Source organism: Eufriesea mexicana, unplaced genomic scaffold (genome assembly GCF_001483705.2).
Source record: "Eufriesea mexicana isolate 0111107269 unplaced genomic scaffold, ASM148370v2 scaffold4744748925, whole genome shotgun sequence".
Taxonomy (NCBI): Eukaryota; Metazoa; Arthropoda; class Insecta; order Hymenoptera; family Apidae; genus Eufriesea; species Eufriesea mexicana.
In genome coordinates, this window is record NW_016907996.1 from 42,671 (window position 1) to 68,874 (window position 26,204).

Sequence of the window (26,204 nt, forward strand, 5' to 3'; positions counted from 1 at the left end):
TTGGTTGCATTCTGTAATTGAAAATAGGCGAGTCATCATAGTAAGTTGACAGTAAGCCAATAATTAGTGCAAATTCTGTCGAAAAAATTCTTCCGCCACCCCTAAAGCCATGAATAATACCTTGAAGATAGTATTGGAATAATTATTTTCTCATAATCTACAAGAAATTTTACCCGAGATCTAAATATGACTCATAACCACGATTAAAAATGAATGAAAATAAGAAACGATAAATATGTTATCGTTAAGTTTCGACAACGCGATAGAGAATATACCGAACGTGAAACTTTCAATGCATCATTTTCACGCACTTGGCGTGTAAATATTTCACTCGACCATATAAACGCCTACCTCGGATATTGAATCAAATTTAATGGAACAGAGCGATGACGCAATCCCGAACAAATGACCAGAACATCTCCGCGATTCCGCGGAATTGATTAACCATTTTGGCCGCGACGGACCCGCGTTGTTTTATGATCAAACGCAACGTTGTTTTATCGGCAATAATGATGCCACCGTTTCGTCGCACGTAACGCGTCTCATTAGGAGATTTAATGGCTTGTCGCTTGTTTTCCACGGCAATTTATGGATCACAGTTTAATTGTCCATCTATCGGTCGCTTCTTTCCGGAAATTAAACTGTATCAAGCGTTAATGCGATTGTTAATTAATACAGAATCCCCAACGATCGTCCGATTAAATTGATACCTCTGATACGACCGATAAATCCGCCGTTAATCCTTCCTTTACGAGCCACCGTTCATTTCACGCAATGATTCCTTGGAAACAAGTGGAACAGGTCGACCACTGGTCAGACATTCCTTAATCGCAATTTATCCCTTCGATTCGATCGATCACTCGCATTTATCTTCATCCACCGCAACTAAGTACACGTAATCAAAAAAGGAAATTCACTTTTCACCCTCCCGACGTCATGCTACGTCCCCAATGCATCGTACAATACACCTCAACGCAAGAAACTTATCGTATACCAGAGACACCCTCCAGCTTTAATTAATCACTCCCGATATTCACCAAAATCATCTTCGTCGCGAGAATTCAGCCCTCTGATCAACAACCTCGCCACGTCGCAACAGAAAAACCACCCCTTCCCAACGAGACGCAAAATCCTACAAAATCTGCAGAAAATCGGCCACCGGCATCTTGCCTTTCCTCGAATTAAGCAGTCACGGGTTCAACGAACGATCGCAGTGTTTCTCGTTCGACGAAAGAATTCCAGTTCCGGCACTTGCTAACTGGCAACTTCTCCGAGTTTACCGTCAGCCTCGTCGCAACACTGCGCAACTTGTGCACCCCCGGGGCTCCAGCGAACTTCCGGTCGACGCTTCGAAACCGAGCCACCGGCCTTAGTCGGCTAATAAGTTTCTTTTTTCGTCCAACATCCTCTGCGTCGTGGAGCGTGTATTTTAAGTCATTATCGAGAACGCTTTACGGACGATTTAAGCTGAAACTTCTGGGCTATATCACGGACCTCGATGATTTCCAATGGGATTATACGGGGGCGAAGCTTATCGCCGGGATCGGTTAAAACGGTTGAAGAATTATCTACTCGATCGACTTCCCTTGCTGGACCGAGTTTGTCCAGCAGTGTCCAGAGTTTCGACACGTGGGCTCGTATCTGTGATAAATTTCTCCTGTATCGGAGATGCTTGTTCGATGGTTATCGAGTTGACAAATGTGATTGCTTCGGAGACGTCTGGAGGAATTGAGAACTTTGCGGAAGAATGTTTGGTCCACTTGGGAATTAGTTTATGGTTCATCGTAGAGTGAAATCTACCCTTTCCGATTAATACAAATTTTTTCAGAATTTTCTTTAGCCATATGGCGAATAAATTTAGTGATAAAACGGACGTGAAATATAACTAATGGAACGAATTAATGTCAATACGGAATGGAATACGTCACGACGCTGATATTGATATTTAAACAAGACGGTATAATGAAACGTGAGATTTGTATTACGTGAAAATTATATATTTATACAATCGCGAAGCAGATATATTTAAAGGACTTGTTACTCTTTTCTCCCTGTTAAATCCTGTGATTTATCAGTTCCAATAATAAGGGAATATAAAATAATTCTAATGGAATTATCGAAGGCTTTTTCAATTTTATTTTTGTAGTACGATAGAAAAGAATTATGGCTTCATCGCGATTTTATCTTGTCGCGAAATGTTCTACACTTCTCTAACCCCTGTTGGAATATTGCTGTTTGATCGATAATACATTTATGCGATTTGATTTATGCTCGAAAATTTGATTTATCACGAGTGAAACAACATCACCCGACACGTGATTTATTCAATGACACGTGCAACGATTCGCTGACGACCCAGACAGTGAATCAATTTGTGGAAATTTGGCCGATGACGGCCGTCTAATCGGAATTAGATTACACCTGCAGCATATTAGTATACTCTCATTACTAATGTCAAATTGGTTATCGATAGTTCAATCTTCGATGTAACGACGATGTGAGTCTCAATTAACCGCGGCACTATTACAGCTGGGGACAATTAGCGCGGGCCAGTCACGGGATTAGGCGATAATCGTTCCAACAAGGGAACCCCGTTTTTCAGTAATTCCCCATAATTGATTAAAAAGGGAAAAAGATAATTCAATCACGCTTCGATGATTAAACCTTTGCTACTTACGTCGTTTCTTTCAATACTACTCGATACATAAAATTAAAACGACATGACCATAATCTTTCTGCAGAAATTACAATAATCGCATTAACCCGTACTAATCAGAGAATAATTCTAAGTAGTCGAACTAATTATTGGAGAAGAAAGATTCGAAGAAAGGAAAATGGAAGATTCAATTTTTCAATTTCAAAAAATAGAACGATACCAATGAAATACTGTAGGATACGATTTGGGGAAAAAATAAATTAAAATAAATGTATTTTTTAGAAAAAATAAATTATCAACCGATCGATGACCTGCACGACATTTTCTAGAAGCAAATGGAAAAAGATACCCTTACGAAAGGCTATTTTTGGTAGCAAAGCTAAGTTACGTGGTCTCTACGGTGAGGTGAAACGTAGGTTAACAAAATCGTAATCGTCACGGGGAGCAAATCGCTAATGGGCTGAATCTTATCAGTCAATTAGCGATTGGAGAAATCACGTCATCGAGCTTCGCGAAAAGCATGAAAACAGGACCCTTGACGACACAAACAGAGTCCTTAGCGAGGAAGCGTTGAAGATTCTTCATAGAAATAAATTGTGACCAACACGGGGATGAGTCGTTTGGTGTTGGAAAGAGTCAAATTAGAGCGTGTTTCCGTGTGTTTTAGTTGCGTTATTTTAGCGTTCTTTTCCCGAGTTAAATTAGTTTTACGAGTTCAGTGTTCGTGTTATTCTGTTCTTATTATTCTGTCCGTTTTCGGGGTCTCAAAACCTCTCGCGCAGACCCGATATTCCCTCGATTAAAGAAGAAAGACAATAAAGCCAGTTTTCGGTATCCTCGGTCGAAGAGTAATCGAGAGTACCAAAAATCCATTAGAAAATACTGAGCACTCTGGCTCGCGTGTCTCTGTGTTTACAAGCACGAATTTTCTTTCTGCCGACAATTAACGGGGTGAGACGTATAAAAGCAACGCGGAGCTGGTGAGAAGGAGCGTTAAACGTGTACGCGAAATAATCCGACGTGACAAACGTAATAACCAGAACGCGAAAGTATAATAACGGGGACCAGCTTGTTGGTATTCTTCGTGGAAATTCGAGCGTGTTTCCGTGCTGTGTCGTAAAGTTTGCCGACGATCACGAACCGGGGCCAGGGTGCTGGAATTCTGGCCCGAAGGGCTCGAAAGTTTGCGCAACTGCAACAGCTTCCACGGCAGACATTGACACCGCGACAGCTGTTCGATAATTGCTCCATCATCGATCTAGTTTGACTTGTTCACGGCTGAAAGGGAGACAAAGGCTGTGCCTAGACGTCATGGGTCTTCGTGATTTTTAATTTCTTTGGTTATTTATATTTTTCACTTTTTTAATTGTTAATGTTATATTTCATGTAAGTATTGTGGGAGTGAATCAATTAACCCTTTGCACTTGGCGATTTCTCGTTACAGGAAAATAGTAATTCGAAGACTTTTTGTCATAAAGTCGACGATATTTTTAAAACGATAAATAAATGAACGATAATAATAACGATAAATATTCCATGCATCATTGGGTAATTTTAAATGTGTTATATTAATTAACATCGGTCTTTAGAATTTGATTGAATGGTGACAGAGTCGCCCTTTGAGTGCAAAGGGTTAATATTAAATTTCTATACTAAATAAATAAATTTCTATACTATTATTTGTGTTATAAGATTGGAAGTCGTGGGAATATTTGTAATAATTGTGAGAATATTTTCTATTCATTTTAATAGAATTTATGTAATTTAGTGGGTGGGAAATATTTATTGCGAAGGGTTGAATATTTTTGAGTCCCAGCTCTTCGTGTTCTTTAATTTCTTTAGTGATTCACATTTTTCTTTTTCTTATAAATAATTGCTTATGTTATATTTTACATATATATTACGGGGGTGAATTAATTAATATTAGAAAATATAGAAACAAATTTTTCTTCAATTATTTATATTATAGAATTTGAAGTTGTGGGAATGTTTGTAATAATTGTGAGAATATTTCTCACCCATTTTCGAAGGGTTGAATATCGCGATAAGAAATTAACTTCACTTTTATTTATCAGTATCGAAGGTTTCGTGAATTTCAGGGAAATCAAGTTCGAGAAGAATTACTTGACGAAAGATCGATACCTCGAAGAGCTGGGGACAGAGATACTCTTTGGCAACGTATAAACTTTCCACATTCGCGTTAAATTATTCACTTAACTGTTGCCTCGGGTTTAAGGCTCGTGTTGTCGCTAGACTTTCAGCTAGATTAAACAGCCAAAGTTTCAATGTTAAACTGTGTCATTGTTGAACGTGTGGTTCATAGGAATGATCCACTTAACAAGCAGCAAGTTTTAAGTAACTTAAAATCCTATTTTCCCCTCCCTTCCGATTAAGTCCTTACAACTTTCGTGTCGTCCTACCACTTATTTTAAATTGAGAAAAAATGAACGGACAGTGGAAATTGCAAAATGGAACTTTCTCTCGTTATATTTTAATTATAATTCTTTTCCTATACCCCAGCAAAGTTTCCATACGTAAATTTGTAATTTACCAGATACGTAAATTGAAATAAAACGATGCAAAATATATTTAAATTGCACATCGACGACGATAATACCATAGAATTAGGTGGGAAAACAGTTAGTGACTGAATTTCGATCTTTATAAGAAGGTTCATATCTCTGCTCGAGATTAGGGTGCGAAAGGAGAGTATATGGCTACCAGGATTTCTAGACGTGATCGAATGGACCCTGAAAACGCCTGCGTCGTTTGTCTGAATTCAATGAAAGAAGTTCTAACACAGAGGAGAAGATATGGGGTTGTAAATATACAGGGTGAGTCACCCCCAACTCGATCACCTTAAATTACCACGCACACCATTTCCTACTCAAGAAAATATCTCAACCAAAATTCGCAAATGTACTACCAAGAATAATTAACCCCATAGTGAACAAATTTTATATTATTTCCCATGAACATTTTCGACCAATTTCTTTCTCTTCCTCTCCCCTCGAAATTTGCATCAAAAATCGTATAGAATTTCTAAATTTCAATACAGAATATTCAATTCCATCATTCCGCATAATTCACATTAACGCATTCAAAATATCAATAATATTTGCGACATTAATTATCCTGTATTATTAAACCTCTGAATTTATAATCACTCGCCTCTACACAGGACTTCGAACAATCCCAAATCAAACGAGCTCGTGTTTCCATATCGAGAAATCGATAACAGCGACCGATTACAAACCTACGTAATTTGTTATCCATGAAATCGAGGATCACGATGAAGGATAAGAACAGCGGAGTGGACCGGTGAAAAAATTCAATTTTCGACACGACACGATTTTTAACCCTCAGTCGAATGGGGACGCGCGATATCGAGAATTCATTTCGCTGATCGATGGTTGGAATTTAATTTCGTGGAAAGTACACGGTGGTCACCGACGGCTTCCACTTCGATTCCGGTTGAAGGCCGGCAGAAAGTAGGGATCAATTATTAAGTTCGCTTATCTAATCGTCCGCGAGAGATTATGCGAGTGGAACGCGGCGTTCTCATCGAAACTTTGCCAATATTTTCTTGGACGGAGGGGCAGGAGGCCAGGAGGCGCCGGATCGGACTTGGGCAACGACGTCTGATGGAAATGATAGGATCGACTTTACTTCGGTCGTGGCACCTCGTCCACCGTTACCTTTAATTAACGCGCCGATAAAATCCGCGGTAATGTAACGAGATACGCGGAAATCGCGTTAGTTTCGCGAACGGGAACGCCGTTGATCGTCAATGGCGACGTCGAGCGTCCCCAACTTCGGCTCGATCGTTTCCGCTTGGATTCCAGCGACGCGAGAAATCGGGTCTCTTTCCTCAAATATAAATGTCGCGTATGAGTGATTTGCAGTGCTCGATTATCAAACATATTCTTCTGAGCAAGATTCGAAAGTGGAATTTCAAACGATTTCCAGGGATCGGTTGGAGATGAAAAATTTCGTAACAGATGATAGAAAATTGTCTTCTATCTATTCCGAGGTAAGGAACGAAAGAGTATATCTATAACTGAAAAGAAACTTAGGAAATTTCAGCCTCGTTTTCTAATTTTCCTCAAACATACTGTAGGGATATGGATTGAAAGAGAAATATATGTTTGGTACTAAAATATATTGTAGGGTTGTACCTATTCTACCTTCTACCCTTTTTCCACATCTGACCATGTTTAGGGGAAAGATTGAGAAGTGTATGGAAAGTAGAGAAAAAATAGAAATAATGTTGAGGAAAAACATAGTGTCGAAACAGAGTTGTACGAAGTTGTATAGTGTTGAGAGTTGCACAGAGTTGTATAGTGTTGAGAGTTACACAGAGTTATATAGTGTTTTGAGTTGTACAGAGTTGTATAGTGTTGAGAGTTGTACAGTGTTGTACAGAGTTGTACAGAGTTGTACAGAGTTGTATAGTGTTGAAAGTCGTGAGAAGTCGATCAGAATTATAGAAGAAGCAGACTAAGAGTTGCCTTAAACTCGTGTCGTTGAAAAATTCAAAGATTTACAAACATTATTCGCACGTTTTCTTCATTTTGTTTATAAACTATTATCACTAAATATACTAGTAACAGTTTATCCAACAATATTAATTAACAGCTCTCTTTGCTGTCACAAACAATTGTTCTACTGCTTTTCAGGATCCCCTACGATCATCCGATCGTGTGACAATCCGACTGTTCTTCTTCATCTTCCAATTAGCTTCATAATTCAGCTCCCCTTTATTCCCTCATACACACTACACACGTCTACAATGAATCCAAAAATCTCACCCACAATTCAAAAAACTAATTCGTCCTCGCATAATCTAACTTAAACATTCTCACGATTCGCTCGCTCATCCTTCGCAATAATAATTCTCTAGATCTATCATTCGTACCGACATTCATCCTAAATATCCTCGCTTCGTTCACCCGAGTGACTCTTCAGATTTCGCCTCTTTCACCCGGAAGATTTAAAATTCGAAGTCAACCTCTACTATATACCATCACCCTATCGCCGAGACCTCGACTGCGTCCAAAAATTCCATCCTCTCCCCTACACAAGCCAACCCTGTTCAGCCACGACGAAACACAGAAGGAGGAGAAGTGGGAGACACGGTCTGAAAAGAGAACGCGTGGTCTCTGCGGTGTAGGAAAATTGGATAACGTCCGGGGGATATTGCCTTGGATGCCGCTTGGCATCGAGCAGGAGGATGACACTGGCGCCTGTGGACAAAGCCGGTCCATAAAATCGAGGTTTCTTTTGTCGACGAACCACGTGGCGCAATTCAAAGCGCGGATAATGAACGGGAACATTGTAACGGCGCGTTATCGTGTCGCGTGTGTGTCTTCGACCCGTGTGCCCGACCTGTAGCCTCTCCGACTACCAGGGCTTGGTCCCTGGAATAGGTCCACGAGGGTGTGGGCGCTTTTAATTAGAAGGCTGAATTATCTGCTCGGCCGGTAACAGAACGCTCGGTCGCGGGAGGAAGCGGTCGTTAAAGCGTGCGGTCGAGTGAACCGTACGTGGGGCGATTTTCAGGATTTTGCTTCAATGCGGATTCATGGTCGGTGTGGTGACGCCGGGGATGTCATGGGCGGGGCGATCCCGCGCTTCATCACGCTTCGCGATGGTAATTGCGTTTTGTTTTGCAATTATGCATGCTCCCGTGCATCCATTCGAGTTGGACGAGCTGCTTTCGGGGCAGAATAGACGCGATCTTTGAAAGAAATAGAGGAGATGAACGAAAGATCGATGAAACAGGTAGGCGTTCAAAGATACGAGGAATTTGTATTTGTATACGAGGTAATAATATAATTCCATATTTTTTAAAAACATCGGAGTACTTGCTGGTTATCAACCCCTTCCCGTGTCATTTAGCTTGACGAAATCCGAACCTAAATGGTGGGCCCAAATGTGCGGTAAACAGAGCAGACTGATGCTCGAAAACAGTCAAAACTTCAATAACTAAACTGCTTTGTAACAGATATAAGAATCGTGACTAATTCTCATGGTGTACTGATAGGAACTAAAACTTAATCACGATAACGGCAAGACATCATTCCGTGATATTTACACTTGGCCCGATTTGCTGTACACGAGACTGGCTCGTGATGTTTACATTTGGGCCTACTTTCTGTTCACGAGTCTGACTCGTGATATTCATGCTTGGACCAAAATCTTCATCACGAGTCAGACTCGTTAAAGTACGGAAAGGGGTGAATAATTTCAGGATTTTGAATTCTTGTCGGAGATTTGTGAGAACTATGCAAGAGTTAGGGTAAGAGTGCCCAACCTTTTACCTTCTCCAGGCTATATTAGAAGAAGACGATACATTTCAGGCTACACAAAATGTACATAACACTAAAGATAGCTGATGAGCAAAATAAAAAGACATAAAATGAATATAATAAAATAAAATTAGGGTGAGATATTGATATTTCTTCTCGCTTCTTGGGATGCAGATTGGTAACTCGTGAATTAGGGGAAAATAATGAACAATGTGCTGATCCTCATAATCGTCTGATCTAAACTGTATTGAATGAATATGGTATACAATATAGGGTGTCCTATTTCTTATCTAACCACTTAATGAGTAATTTTTATAGATGAATACACCTTTCTCAATGGGACAGCACTGTTCGTGCAAACATTACCCATAATCATTTCACCAAACAACGTAAAGATCTTTCCTTAGGCTTCCCTTGAAACGCACATTTGCCAAATTTATTGTCCGCACGGTGTATTAGGTCGTTTCATTGGCTAGTCCCTTATGAACTATATTTTGCTAAAATCGCGAATTCGTTGGTTTTATTCCTACGTTTTCCCGATTTTCGGTTCACTTGGACACCAGTTACCCCGCCGCATCGTCAGAAGTTTTCTCCCAACTATTTTTCACCCCACATCCCCTTTTACCCCTATTTCCTTCTCTTCGCTTAATTAGTTTGCTGCCTACGTGGCGCCAACATCTTTCTCCCGTTTTATTTCTTCCTTTCAATGTATCGCTCTCCGTGTTGCCCCCTGTTCCTCACTTATCGTTCGCCCTCTCCGCGGATGTTGATGTAGGTCTCGATGCGGCCTTTGGTACGCCCCTTTTTGCCCCGTTCCACCACCGAAAGACTTCTTCCCCCTTTTCTTTCCATATTCTTCCCATCGCGAACGAGTACCTGTGTTTTCAAACTTCCTGCAGGATCCACCCCGCTTCTTCGAATTTCCTCAGCACCCGGTTCTTCTTCCATCCACCTGATAATTAATCTTTCCCCCGGACACTCCTTTATTCATTGTATTCCCATCACCGACTCTTCGGGAAAAATTCCTTTCAAATCCCTCGGGAAACTTCTTTCACAATTACCTATTCATTCGCTAATTTCTCGATTCTTCTAACGAATCGCGAACGTCCGAGAGAATCGAATAAAAGCCTCACCTCGCTCGACCACTCGTTCTCCTTCTTTTCGGAAAAAGGGAGAAAATAGAGGAAAAACAGGAAATCTGTCAAAAATTCGACGGTCGAAAATTCAGGGGGAAAAAATTCGACAACGCTGCTGTTCCAGCAAGATTCAAAGCGATACGTCACGGAATACGGCTAATTAATCCGCGAGTCGATAATAGCTCCTTATTGAAAAGTTCCACCCGCATATTTTCATCTCGACCCCTTTCTTCCGTCCTCTTCATTCTTCGCCAGTGGCTCCGGTTTCACAAAAGAAAGGAATCCGAACGGGATCGAGCGAAACGTCGTTCCTCGATCGCTTTATCGCATTCAGCGCGTGATCGGGGTGCTCTCGGCTGGCCAGCGACGAAGAAAAAGCGGTAGCGACGCGTGTAGGTGTGTCGTTGCAAGGGTACAACGGTAATCCCGGCGCGGAGTAGCACCCCTTTCATATTTTAACAAGGCCGAACGGAGAATTTCACCAAGTCCCAGTGGTGGGCGGCGTTAAAGGGCGGCGCTTGCAGGAAATTGGATTTTCAGCAGGTTTGATTGGATTAAAAGCGACGGCGATAGACACGCGTCGCGAAAGGGTAATTTCGTTCGCACGGCTAATAACTCGGGCACGCTTTTCCGCTACTATTCTTCCCGGCCGGTTACTCCGCGGTGTTTCACGAACGAACGTGATCCTCCACGCTGGATCAACCCTCAACCCTCTAAACCCCCGTTGCCGTGCGAATTTTTTGGGTCACGGGACAATTGGATAAACCGTGTCGCGATTAGTTCAACGATGACGTCGGATAGGCCAGAATTGAGGGATCCTGAGTGGGGATGAAATAGAGTTGCACCCGCGTAAGGGAGTGGAATCGACAAGATTGGGATTCTGGGTGAAAAAATGAGTGGAAAATGTGCAATAAAATTTTTCCTTATGAGGCTTGGTGTTTGAGGAAATTGACTTTAAACGTCTGTTGGGTTGCGATTCCTTTGGGCATACAGGGTGTGACGTAGGTCACGATTTTTCAAGAATTTCTGACAGTCTGACAAAGAAATGTTTCCAACGAAAGTTAATCGATATTCAGTCGACTACACATTGAAGTATCAAAGATTCCAAAACCTATTCTTTTTCGACAAAAAGTCACAGTTACCTTGACTTTTTTAAACGACACCATTTATGTACAACAAACCCCTGTGGAGACAAAATGAACAGACACAAATTTCTAAAGTTTCGTATTTTCATCGGTAATAACTATATGAAATAGAAAATATGTTATTACTGATGAAAATGTGAGTTCAACGACCTACTATAATAGGATCTTCAGATGACCTCGACTTCAGAAATTCGAGTTTGTTCATGACGAAGAAATGAAGTACTTGAACTGACTCAAAGTCATTCATTTCATTGTTAACACATTGTTGACCGGTGACGAGTTAACTCATCATTTCTCTTGCATTATCTGTTTCAATTTATGAAACCCAGGGCGATATAGAATACTGCGTATGAAAGTGATTTTGAAAATTGGTTTACAAAATAATAGCCAATGACAGTTTCTGTGTAAAATTGCCGGTCAACAAAGTGTTAATATTTATAAATGTTATAAATCCTAAATAAAATATCGGTGGATAAATAAATCTACAGAAAATTGTTAAGTAGGGATATACATAAATACTTAAGCCTGTATTTATTACTCGTATGTTTGAAATGAATTTTCTCCAAAAATGTTATTCTATATTTCTAACTAATTTTTTGATATAAAATCTTCTGCGTCTATATTGTATCGCGAAATGTATGTCACCTTATATGTATCTCCAGTTATATACAGGATAATCTCCATTGGGTAGATCGGACAATGTCAGCGAATGGACCATTGATGTCTAGTGTAGCTCTTTAGTCTGTACCTCCATAGAGAGTTTGTTACTGGTGCTCTAACGACATTATGCGATCGGAGTGTCAAAGCAAGAATTATCGTACCGTGTTAACAGGATCAATGGAGACTCTAGTCCACGCTCAGCTCGCTAATATTACAATTGATTCGCGAATTATCAAATTTGCTCGCGTGGATGCTCGAACGTTCGAGTACGAATCGTAATGCAGTCAACTTACTGGGACTGCTCCAATTACCGAGTAACCTTCCGTAATGCACCTCTGTTCTCACGCGTCGCTTTTGCTCGCTCTCTAACTCGCTGCTCTGTCCTGACTTTGGAGAATGTACTTCTGGAATGAGATACTTTGAAGCGGAAACTACGCGGAACTCTCTCTATCGCTTGGCCGATAGTTGTTATTGCCAATAACCGCTATCAATTTCTGATTAATAGTGATCCCCAGAGGCGGGAAATGCTACTAAGAAGGTGCTGGCACAACCGTGTTTAGTGTATTACACCGGTCAGTTAGTAGGTCAGTCAATAAACTGGATTTACCTATCGACAAATGTGCAGGAGTAAAAAGTTTCGTTCCCTACGACGTTTCTAAATTTCAATATTAATTTTTAAATTTTTCTATTCGTAACATTCGTTGGAAGGATCACGATAGAAATGGCGGACGAATTTTGTAAAAAACGGCCACGAATATTTTAAAAATCGCGAAGAAACCTATTGCAGAACAACATTAGCCATTGTGAATAATAAATACTAACTATCAAATAATGATAAATTATATTCAAATAATTTTATAATACAAGAAATCATTATAGGCGATGAAGAGAAGTTCGTTGCAAATAAATGCACTGTAGAGTGCACAGAATTCATGATGATAAGAGGGAAGTGGTTGGGGGGTTAAAACGAAATATATATATATATTCTCTCTCGTTCTGAATTTCTGGTTAATTAACTAATAGTGTATTTTAACGACAACAAATATTCTAACTATCTTGCTAACACTATCTCTTACTCTTCTTGACACATTGTCAGGCAGGCAACTCACTGACCTCTCATAACTCTCTATAGTCTCAATATGACACACTATGAACTAACTAACCCGTGTTCTCGCACCATTATTTAAACTAAGAACTCTCTCTTCCTCAATCACGCATTTTCCACACGACCTCGCCCTCGTCCTGGGCTAAGTACTCCAAGTACTCAAAGGCAATCCTAAATTTTCGTCATAAATATTCCTTACAATCCATCTTCCAGCACACCATCACTTTCGTCCTATGTCCCTAACGCTCTTAGCATTCCCTCAGGACCGTACTCGTTCAATTCCCACACTACTTCGAAGAAATAACTTAATCAAAATGATTAAAATCTTCCCGCAGAAAGGTAATTCGTATTAATCCAATTAAATTTCGAATCGATTTGAAACAAGATTAGTTCAAGAAATATTTTCCTAAGGAAACGAAGAAAATAAAAAAAATAGAAGAAGAAGGAAGAAAAACAAGATATAAGTAGCGAGACTTAAAATTAGGAAATCCCTTGTTGGGAAGCCTATTCATAATTCTTCCTGTCGTCGAAACGATTTCAGCGATCACTACGACCGAGGAGAAGAAAAGCGAAGACAGGGAAATCCGCTGACTCGAGCCGGTCCAACTTAATCACGATGACAAAAGTGGGCCGGTAGTTTCGTGCGTTGCATTATACACGCCTCGGCGACCAACTCATTAAACCTACGTAACCGGAACCCGGAATACCGCTTCGAAAGCCACCGCGGAAACTTAGAGAGCTTTCGTCCAAGAACAGTTCCAGGGACTCAGCCAGCGCTAAAGCGTATGTACCTATAATTACGCGGCTCCTGGATACGATACAGCTGGAGGCTTCCGCAGCAGCCTCTCTGTTGATTATCTTCGAGTAAATCGAGTACTTGGCGAATGTCTTTCTTGGTCTTCACGCCGCTCTGCTTCCGTTATCAAGAAACGCTCTTGGAGTCTAGGCAGCTAAGCCACCGTGAAATTCTATGGCCAAAGGATCTTTTTCTTCGGATTCGATCGAATTTATAGAAGAACGAGACGAAGAAGAAGAGGAAGGAAGAAATTAACGCTTTCAGTATTCGAGATATATCGATCCATTTCAATCCTGTGCTTCAATTATACAGGGTGTTACAGCAATGGTAGTACAATCGGGAAGGGGGTGGTTTTACGTAAAAAAAAGGAATCGAAAATGAAGAATAAAATTTTTATGATTCGAAGCTTCCTTTTCGAGGAAATCGACTTTGAATATTCACCATGTGCACGTGTACTTAGCTATGGTTTATATGCATAGACCATCAATACATGAGTATCGGTTGTACAATCGAAGAGGGGGTGATTCTACATGGAAGAACAAATCGAAAACAAAGAATAAAATTTTTTAATTCGAAGCTTCTTTGTCCAGAAAATTGACTTTGAATATTCACCATGTGCACGTGCACTTAGTTACGGTTTATATGAATAGATCACCAATACATAAATATCGATAGTACAATCCAGGAGGGGGTGATTCTACGTGAAAAAGTAAATCGAAAATAAAGAATAAAATTTTTTCATTCGAAGTTTCATTGTGAAGAAAATCGACTTGGAATATTCACAATGTACGCTGGTATACTGATGTTCCACCCCCTAGCCTAAGTTAATTGCACGTGTATTCGGGGAATATTCAAAATCGATTTTCTCGAAAACAAAGCTTCGAACCTAAAAATTTTATTCTTTATTTTCCATTTGTTTTTTCATGTAGAATCACCCTTTACCCGGTTGTACTGCCATTTCTGAGACACCCTGTATATATAGGATGGATCATCGATTTTATTCTAGTAAGTCCCTTTTGCTGAGATAATAATTTCTTTTCAGTGAATTTCCTGATAAAATTATATCGACTATAATATATATAATTGTTATTAAAAAATTAAAGAACGGATTACGTACTTTTCGTTTTGCGACCAATTTATTCCACCCTGCCCGAAAAGGGAATTAACGTTTCCCGGTTAAAGCGAGTGCAAAAATTTCGGGCGAAATCCACGGTTTCTAATCTTCGAGTTCAGCTGGTAGCCCTTTTTCCACCGCTAATGCGACCACTTATCCGTCGGAAATTATCTCGCGAAAAGAGCTGCTATTTTACCGCGAAAGTTAATTAACATTTAACCACCGAGCGTAGACGGCACATGAATATGCGACGTCTTGCGGATGCAATTACGTAATTTTGTGAGAGAACGTGCGCGCGTGTCCCTACACCCCTCTACGCTCCTCTAAATCTTCTTTCGCGACATCGATGCAAAAACTGAGCGAGGTTCTCGTTACTTATGCAGCAGAAGTATGGAAGTAAAATTTAACGCTCGGTGAACCTTGGGACGAAGATTAACCATCCTTGGACCTCGTGTCGAAACGTGTTATTACTCTGCAGGGTACTGGGGCTGGATTAGAATACTAAAATTTCGAATTTCTCGTCCAAAAATTTCCAGCCAAAGTCGATACATGAATCGGAAATTAGTATAAATTGTAATAATTATACTCGAAGGTCCTTTTACTAATAATACACGTCCTGACTATTCGAGCATCACCTAAATTACGCGAGGAAATTAAAAAATCGCAGGAATATCCTCAATAGTCGCATTATGTTCTATTTTTCACCCTTATTTTCGGTTAGGGTAACAACCTCATGTTGCGGACTTTACCACTCTTCATGTCAATCTTCACTTGTAAAGATGTCAAGACTGCCAGTTATTGAGCCTAAGTTGCGAGCCTAAGTCGATGATGACCTCACTCTTAATAGTTCCTCTAACATACGTCCCCATTTTGGAGATTACTATATCTACAGAATACATTCGCGAGCTTACCAATCTTTTACTATTGAGTAGTCACCATAAACCTAGGTCGTTATTGGTTATTTCTCTTAAAAATATTCTTACTAACAAGTTAAACGCCACGCCGGACCCTAGGGGACCAGTGCTAGCTATTCCATTCAGGCCTCGCCGGTCCTGAAGGGCCCACATGATGGCTAACTGTGGCGTGAACGGAATGGCGTGGTGTTCAACGTGTTAAAAAATACAGTTTGCTTTAATTCGACAGAAACCATAATCCATGTTACAATCCCATGAGTCGACTATAAATTAAGCAACAGCACCTTAACCAACGTATGAAGACCACTACCCACTAGGATCACCTCCGCTATGATACCAAATCACCTGTCAATTGAACGCAAATCATCGACAATTGGATCAAATCGAGTGGACAAGTCATAAATAAATTTTCGTCTAGTACTAATCTACGAATATTCGAGCATCAAGGTTAAACGTATTAATTCCAGAAGTACAACTCTCTCGGTAACGTGAAGAGTTACGAAGAAGTGGCTAAACGCGATAAAAAAGGCAGAACTCTTGGATAAAGGGATCCTTTTCTTTCTTTTTCGCCTTGCTTCTGCCTGGTCCACTCGAGCATCTGGAAAGAAAGTACCCAAAGCAAGGCAGGGGACTCGTGACTGGAAGCGTCCGAGTGAATAGAATTCCAATTAAAGCTACCCAAGACTCGAGAAAGAATCTTTGAAATTCAAGTTCCGCGATTCAATTTTGTCACACAATTCGTCCTGGCTGCTGTTAATTAGAAATTTTCGGGATGAAACGATTCGCGTGTTCGAGGACGCAATACCGTTCGATAAAAATTGACATTGGTACCTGAATCTCCCGTGTTCCTGGTAAACACGATTGAGATAATTAACCCTTTCGATTCGAGCGCCGCTTATATGCTGCATCCACGAGATGACCTGTGGGTACGGGCACCCCATATATCTCCGGCATCCAAATAACCAATTTGCGTTCCCTTATAAATTATATTAAATATTTTATAGTACAGTTTAGTAAATATCTAAATGCCTATATTACCTATAATTAATAAATAATATAAATATAAATATATTAGCTGATATTAACACTAACACATATTAACACCGCTCGCACAACGTGTATGATAGTCGGAACAACTGTTATTGTACACTCTGATCTGTCGAACTACAATGATTCCCTGCAATTCCTATTCATTTTCAACGCTAATTTACGAAATTTGAGCACCGAAGAGCCGGAAGCTCGAATCTTCCTACTTTCCACAAATTATTAGGTATCCTTATATTAAAGGATTATATTACATGTGTATTACATGTGTATGATAATTATTGATAATTAATAATTATCACACAAAGGAAAAATATTAAATTTGTTGTTAAATTGTTATTGTTCTCTGTTTGATGTGTATGTCCGCACATGTTGTATTATTTCGTGAATTTTAAATTAAATTCCTTTAAATTAATTCTTCAAAAATATTGCCGGCCCCTGGCCACCTTTGACTGCGTACACGTGCGACCAATAAAGTGTTAATATATTAACTATATTACCTAAAATTAATAAATAATAATATAAATAATTAATTAAGGTTTAGGAAAACTGTGCATATTTCTGGCGCTGTGCGAATTGAACTGCCGAAGCGAAAGGTTTGTATAAACAAATTTGTCGCCTTGTTATCTTGCATTATAAAATACGATCACTATAATCATTAGATCATTTCTCCGAATCTCTGTATTCAATTTAAAACCACGGTTTCCACCTGTTCGCGTAATCGAATTCCATCCCCGGGAACCATATCATCACAGCAATTACCATTCTCCAGTACTTCAGAGTCCATTACGAATATCCGGAAATACCCCTTAACGAGTCACCTTTCGACCACTCATTCTCACCCCGTGCAATCCCTGGCGAGACAAAGGGACCAGTCAAACCATTGTCAAACGAATCCAAACCACCGAATGTTCGTGTGGTTGGTCAGCAATTAACAAGATCTCTGCCCCTGTCCTTTTTATTTCGTCTAATAAACTTGTCCCGATTCAAACCTCGCCCCGTTTTCGCGAGCTCTTCCTCCGCCCCTGTGACCCCCTGTCGCCCATCCGCGTCGTCGGTTTTTCCGTCGACAACGCGCGCCGTTTAAAGGAATCAGTGGACGGGAAATTAGTCCGGGAAATCGGTTTCGAAGTCACGAACAACGAGAGCTCGCCTTTGTCGGTCGTTGAATCGCTACGCGAACGAAACGTTTCAACCGTCGTAGTCTTTACCCCCCGACGTATTTGCTCGTTATCACGCCCCTGGGGGATCGTCGGGGCACGCGTCGTACCTGAATCGTCGTGGAATTAATTGCGCGGGACCGGCGATAAATATTTGAAATGAAATAGCGCGGGACACGCGAGAATATCGTCGACACCTCGGCCGGAGCTGAGCAAATTTGCTCGATGATTAATTAAGGAACGACGCTGGCGAGACGATGGCTAGGGTAGAGTTCCGCGCTGATATTTGGATTACGTGTGGACATAGCTCGCGCGTTTATCTGGACGTGTGCGAAGGTGGTTATGATTTCTGCGCTAATGACGAGGCAGAACGGTGGGATTCGAATAACGGAGTTCGGCTTCCTGAGATTTGTCTGGCGATTGTTAGGGGAGCGAATCTCGAAATCGTGTCTGCACGGGGTGTCTCAATGGTGTACGTGAATTGTTTGAAATTTGGAATTTTGAACGATTGTTTGATCTTTATATTTACTGCTATAAATACCGGGCGCCCTAACTCAATGGGAGTTTGGTTTACTTCCTTATTATCAGCGTTCTATGGTAAATTGAGTATCTCGTGGATACTCAGACCACCCTGACACCACTTGGACAAGGTCCTAGCAAGAGTATAAATTACCAGTAAACGAAGGGCATACTGGCTCGAATTGGTCTAAACTCTCACTGTCAGAGAAAGACTAGCGGGACCATAAAATACATGGAAACGCAAGTTAGAAGACAGTATTAGAGGCAATAACACATATAGACACGAACTACACATATGGACAAGAACAATGAAGAATATAAAATTATGAGTCACGATAATGTCATTTCATCAGTGCTTGGTAGTTCAGAATTAAAATTAATTCGACAAAAACGAAAGGAAAGAAGAAAATGAAGATTCACGAAACAAAATGTGGCGACCACTGTTCACGCACTCCTCATCAGAGGTAATCAAAGGGGTCCTAGGTTCATCAAATACTCCATGAACCCTCCACTTCCTAAAAATACAAATTCTGACTTGCCAATAGTATTCTGCATCTAAGGCAAGGACTTAACTAAATAGATTTACAGACGAGTCCTCTAGCAGGCCCAGGACAAAAAGTATCCCTTCTTCCTCTACCCCTTCCGCCCTAATCTACCCTTTAACGCGAAAAACATGTCCCAAAAACATCTCCCGCATCAATACCGTAGAGTCACACAGTCTCTACAACGCTGGAAAGTAGTTTGAACAAGAATTTCGTTGCATAAGGACTGGTTCTGAGTGAACCTCAAATCTAACTAACTCTATCTCTGGAACTCTTAGAAACAACAACTCTAAAAACTATCACTAACTTCCTCCATCTTCCAAAACGGAAGGCAAGCGCCTCCCCAAAGAGAGGAGAAAATTCCCTCCATGCCAAGGTCAGGGATGGAGGAGACTCTACCTTCCGGGTTAGGCCCTCCGAAGGATCACCCTCACGGAACAGCGGACGCGTCAGCTCACGTGGCCTGGCCCAAACCTTCTACGTCCTATCAGGCAGCCAGATTCTAATCGGTCCTCTAGACCTAACACCCTATGCTCATCAAGCCCTAATGAAAAGAACTGGTTTAAAAATATCCTACGATACCATTCCGCATCCTAGCAATAAAATCTCCGCGAATGTGACAATACCAACCAATTATTCGACACGTAGTATAACAAGCATAACTCGCTCTCACCCAGAAGAACTCTATTAACCGAGATTCACCTCTCTCCTTAATCAAACCTGAAGCAACTTTCGATCGTCCCGAACAACGTACTCTGACCACGTAATCCGAGTGCATGAAACCGCGTGGAAGTGACTTTTTCCACCCGGTTCCTTTTCTTCCAGCGAAAGAAACGAGGGAAAAAGCTTCGTACCGGTAGACGAGGCACGAAGAAGCGAGGATTTTGCTCCGTTGACGCATTGCTGAAAGCAGCGACGGCTATGCGGACGCGTTCTGTCACGTTCGCGAGTCGTCTGGCCTGCAGTTGGTGGAGCAGGCCGAAGAACGAGGGAAGAAAGCACTTAGTTCCTGCGTATCGCGACGCGTATTGTTTACCTAGGGGTGGCTCCCGCGTCTCGCGCTTCTTTCTCAATTCGCAGGGAAACGCATTCAGCGCGAAGAGGAGGGAAAGGGTAATGCATCGGATCTTAATAACGGGAATATAGACGACGGCGTGATTGTCTGAGTTAATTTTCGGAATGCGCGCGCTGTTCCTGTCAGAATTTCCTGCGTGCTTGCGCGAATGCGGATTGTCGCGGCGAAAGGAGAACGAGTGTGAGATTTATCCGCCGAAATGAAAGGGTCGGTATTGGAACGACGTTGTTGAAGACGCGAGCTTTGGTTCTCTCTGAGACTGGGAGATCATTTCTTGGTAGTTCGTCAAAGGATTAATATTCCGAGACACGTTCGGAACATTCAAAATGGCGCGATAACTTTCTAACCTATCATAGAGGGGTTATAATTAAAATTTTATTCGTTTAAAGCGAATAATATAATCATTAAATAGCAATTATGATCTTCGATTTCGAAGCTTTATTGGGATTTTTGTATTTTTCCTACGAAAGAAGAATCCCTAAATTCAATGTTACGAAATTTGTAATTTTTACACCGTATATGAATTTGATAATATAAATACAAAAGTGATAAAAAATCGAAATTAACTTTATCGGAACGTTGGAACAATTTATCACATCCGAAATGAATTTTATTTTGCAACGCTACAGTTTCTGCACGAGTTTTCTGGCACTCGTTCGAGCACCAGTAGTAACGTCCTATATTGGCCAGACCTGGCGTCGAACTATCTCTGCCTGAAGTCTCCGGCATTCGCTACTACTATTAGTAATACCAGTGCACCAATGACACGTTCTGTGTTTCTGAAGTAGTAGCAGCTACACTATCCCGGACAACAGAGATCGACGTCTGCCAGATATCTAGTTTTCCAGCATCTGCCGAGTTTCAATGATAGCAGATTGCAGGTCTCTGCAGGGAATTGAATATCCCTCGTATGTTTGAGACAGAAAAGAGCGAAACCAATTAGCCTAAGTATATGAAAAATTTATTTTTCGCGAATTTTAATTATCTGATTGCATTAAACCTTTAATTTTAATGACAGGGACCCTCGGCCTTGTTATTCTTCCATTATCGCGACACATCGTTGGTATGTCCCCATTCTATTTCATCCTCACGTCTTTCGCATACAAACCTATAACCTATACCGATTAAATTCTCTACCTATCCCTTGACATTAATATCGACAGTGTGTCGACTGAGCCAAGACTAAGCTTTCGAAATTCCCCAAACTCTGTCATGGATAATTCATAAAAATACTCCAACCCGACCCAAGAAATAAAATCTGTCAAACCAAATCCTCGCTATTCTCTGTTGAGACAAATTGCAAAATCCCAAACAGCAAAGATAGAAAAAAAAAAAAAAAAAAAAAAAAAAAGAAAAATGGCAGGATGAGAGAAAAGGGGAAAGAAAAGAAGACGAAACAAACGAGGGGACACTTTAACCGAGGAAACATTTATCTGGAGAGTTCCGTCAGTTTCCTCAGCAGAAAATAAGCACTCGTCTTAGCCACGCGAATATCCCATTCCACTCACGGTGGCAAACAATGGCCGGCAATTATCAGAACGCAGAGGTTCATCGTGGCCGATCGTTGACCGGATTCCAGAAACCGTATCACGCGTTGAGCAACGACGCCCGTTGAATCTGGACTCCTATTTTCCGTGGCCGCAACACAACGTGCGCCTCTCAGTTTACAAATCCGACGCTATCGATTTCCTATTAGCATCAGGTAAACCGCCAACGTTATTGGCCAAGACCTGCAAAGCCAGTAGTCGCGGACTAGAACGGATCAGCCGGTAAGAGTTGCGTGTATATATATATGTATATACACGTCCGTGTATACATATAAATCATAAAGCAGCGCGATATCGGCGTTACATTAGCCTCAATTACCTTCTAACGCTAATGCTCGCGTCGCTAACGACTTTGGCCACGCTAATGCTCCGCGTTTATGCACGCGTGTGCCATGTGTCAGTGCGGGCCTAACCGAGCGTGCTAAGGTGCAAGGCGAACATGCGTGCGCGGTGAAGGAAGCACATAAGTTAGCTGAAAGTGACTTAAGAAGAGATCACGGCAGCGAGATCGTGTATCTTACAGGTGAACTTCGTGGGCTTGCGAGATAATTATATTACACAGGATTTAGATAAATAAAAATACGAGGTGAGATTCTATTTTTGTGGCAGGTTTTGTGTGGGAATGGATTCTCAGAAGTTGTGGTCAGTGTCACCCTGCTGTGATCTCTTCTTAAGCTAGATGTTCCGAATGTTAGAACGCACTGCTCGAAATCTGCCTGAATTTACATACGAAAATAGACCAAGGACTTCGAATATGACTGGATTCATTTTCACCAAAAGTAATCGAAATTTTCCTGATATTTAATGCAATATGATACTATTCAATTACGAAAATTCGCTATTCTTAACCCTTATCGGTCGTAAGTCACCTCTCACGTGACAACGATACACGTGGAAGGTGACAAAACAGAAATCTTGACAGCTTATTGAGAATCACGTATAAAAGCTAGCGTCCGATAAGGGTTAATACAAAACCTACAAATTCCGATGAGATAACCTACCACAGTAGATGAGGGAAAGAGAATGAAAAATTTCCAAAGAATTTCCAAGAGGTTGAAAAATGAATTACTCTGACCGCGTGGAAGAAAATAATTCAACGTCAAAGGTAACTGTCTTAATTATCCTGCTATAGTAGATGCACGAGGTAGAGAGTTGGCATAGGTGGAATCAAACCGGGATAGAACTCGAGGCGACTCGCTGGGGGCAGTTCGAGCAGTGCGTTATGAAGGTTAGTTACATCCTCGAACGAGTTGCGGAAGGGCAGACAACTAGTACTTGTTACTCACCGTCGTTGTTAGTTCTCGCTCGCGGCGGGGATGAGCTGACCGTGGGGAAATTTCGAGAGACGTTGTCTCTGGGCTGCGATTGCGGCCCTTCGAGGTTCGGGCTGGGGCTGAACTCCGCCCTGAAGTCGGCTCTGTCGAAGCCCTCCTCGAACCGATGCATCAGATTCACCTCGTCCACCTCCACGTCGGCTTGGTATTGTTCTCTTAGCACGGCCCTCGGCACTGCAAGCAGAAAATTGAAAAAGAAATGAGTTTCGGTTAATGAGCTTCTGAAAGTAAATTCACGGCGAGTGTATAGGAAACTGGGATTTTTTATGCGTTTCCGAGGTTCTTTAACATCAGCCAAGAGAAATCTTCTGCCGTATCTTCGCTACTATACTCGTACACGTTTCGTGCAATTCTATTTTTTACCCGGCTATTTATTTTTATTGCTCCTCCTTCGTTTGCATCCCGCTTTCTACCGGGGGGTTTTCATTGTGTATCCTTTAAGATTTTTATATCGTACGAACGTATTATTACCGGCGCTTTTATTTCGAGAAATACTTTGGCGTAATTTCGAATGAAAAATGTTGATATTTCTTTTTATCGGGAAATCTATCTTTTGTTAAGATCTATTGCAGCTCGTTCGGATTGATTTTTTTTAACAACCGGAATAAAATGGTCGGTATTTAACGTTGGGAACGGTTAAGCTTGCTCTGTCCTGGCTAGAGTAGAAAAGTTGAAAATTGGGCTTCACCGCTTCAGCCAGGAATTTTTAATTAAGTAAATAGTGCTTTCGCGTTAATAGGAATAGGTAAACGTAATTAACCTCTATTTGTATAACTGCACGTGTGTTTGGTATTTAAATGTTAATTACTCGCGTTTACGCGTAATTGCATAATTCAAATATACATGCATAAGGAGATGGCGAAATGTATATACAATATTAAATGTCATTACAATTTTCATTACACGTATTTCATAAACCCTAATTCTCTCGCGATAAATACTTAAAAAATTAGGATTTTATGTATAAATTCTACGTAAAGAAATAATACCAATATAATAATATTACTATTCGATAAATTTTATATTTTAATTCCTATGGAAAATAATCCTTCGTTTAATACTAAATGGAAAGCCTATTTTCCTTCTCATTTGATTCGCGAAAAAGAAGAATGAACTAATTTTAATATTAAGCAACAAATTACTATGTTATTACACGTCTCGTTTAATTAATCAATAATTTCGAACAATAGACATAGTACAACAGTGATTCCTCGGCTATTCTCTCAGCCAGCAAGGATGAAATAATCTCGATTGCCGTTGATCCAATAAGATCCTTCGTTCCTCGATCTGACAGTAGTCGATTTATTTCCGGCCGCATAATGTTCGACTTCGATATACGGACTGCACTATCGATACTCCGCATCACGTATGCAATTGCATTTCAGGCGGACAAGCACGTAGACACGAAATCAGTGTCTTGCACTGACGTAGACGTGTTACACAACGCATCTCGAATCACTATGCCGTTTGAAAATTCGCGATGAGGTTATTAAACTTCATGGTATAATTTAAAAATACCTAAACTGAGAAACTACACGAGGGTTAACGTATAACAACGTATTCAGAACGACTAAACGGAACCTAAGCTAACGCAAAGACACGCGGAGTTGAGGTGTTTACGCTGGAGGCAGAATAGAGATAAGGGAATATTCCGTATATCGAACCTGACTCGACCTATGATGGTTTCGAAATCTATATTTCACGTAGTACGAAAACAAGATCGACGTCACAGTTTTTGTCTCGCGTCGAATACCTCACGCTAGCCCTATGTTTACGTCAGCGTCCCCCCCCCCCCTTCTCCTAACCGCTCGCTTAGACTCGACACGTGCTGTTCACTCCCGTTTTTATACTACGCGATACGGATCTTTATATAAAAATAAAACTTCCACGCAATGACGAGAATTCGTGCTACCTATCACTACGTTTGTTCTAGAAACTGTGACGTCATGAGAAATACATCCGCATTCCTATCGGCAGCCATCTTGTCTCACCGTACCTGACGCCATCTTGGACGCGCGATACTTCTAGATTATTTCCAGAATATTCTAACGCACTAATACGATAAATTACGCGCTTATTCTTATATCTTATATTAAATCATTCAAACTTATTTCACATCATCGCTAATGATTTATGGTTGTCTGTTATTCGATCTCGATGTGTCCTGTTTAATCTCTTTATCACGCCACGTGGCACATTTTACGATTATACAGCTATCACGTAATTAACGCACTTAAAAGACGGTTTACCTAATTATATGTACGATTCCGTTAAAGAAGGACCTGCTACATACACGCTATTACGCTATATGTAAAATTACTTATGAGTACATACCTCATGACTACGTAGAATATTTGTGACGTGGCATACAGGACGAGCGACCAAAAGGACGTCAGCCGTCGACGGAGGGCGACACAAGACTGATTCGTCAACTTTCGGCTTTCGTCGGCGACCGATCGTAAACGTTCGGCAACCGTCGACTATACGCGACGTTCACACCGCAGAATTATACATGTCTGACTTATTGTTAGCGGAAATATAAACAGAAACGTTCGTCCAGTGATACTCCTGATTATTATTCGTTCACACCGAATGTGAATATCTTATTCAAATAAAGTAACTGTGAATAATTATTTATTTGACAATTATTATTCGCTGAATATCCAACCGGACACCGTCCATTGTGATTGCGAGGACAGTTTGCTAACCTGATTTTTTTATTTTGTTCCATAGTCGCAAATGGTAATTATATAATTGCAGAGATACGTTATTTTATTATGGACAGGAAGAAGATTAAAGGAATTAATATTAATAATTATTTAATATCCATTTTCTCATTACTGTATCCTTTTCATGGCATTATTATACGTCGAATTTTACAGAGAGGTAGAAAAGGAAAATAATAATTTTAAAATCTCGTAGTACTCATTGATGGAATCACGAAATATGTATTTACAACTTATAAAAGCCAACTCTTTCGACTAGAATAGTGGTACTAGCAGGAGTATTAAATATTATATTCTGTCCATCAAAAAAAGGCAGAAAATATTAACAAACCGTTCACGTTAATGGTTGTTAAACGTCGATGTTCAGGGACGAATAATGAAGAACCCTTATTAAACGGTGTTCCAGCCCTGTTCTGATCA

The 26,204-nt window shown here is 40.7% G+C and overlaps 1 protein-coding gene across 1 annotated transcript in view; it reads right to left on the reverse strand.

Annotated features, from left to right (window-relative positions):
• The window catches only part of LOC108552334 (uncharacterized), a 38,603-nt gene extending 13,133 nt beyond the window's left edge, over positions 1 to 25,470 (reverse strand). Inside the window, exons 1-2 of the mRNA XM_017906834.1 lie at positions 25,393 to 25,470; positions 23,011 to 23,232 (exon numbers count right to left, since the gene is read on the reverse strand). Of these exons, the coding sequence (XP_017762323.1) occupies positions 23,011 to 23,170 (160 nt within the window). The 5' untranslated portion in view covers positions 23,171 to 23,232; positions 25,393 to 25,470. The remainder of the gene's footprint in view (positions 1 to 23,010; positions 23,233 to 25,392) is intronic.
• Between the last annotated feature and the right edge of the window lie 734 nt (positions 25,471 to 26,204).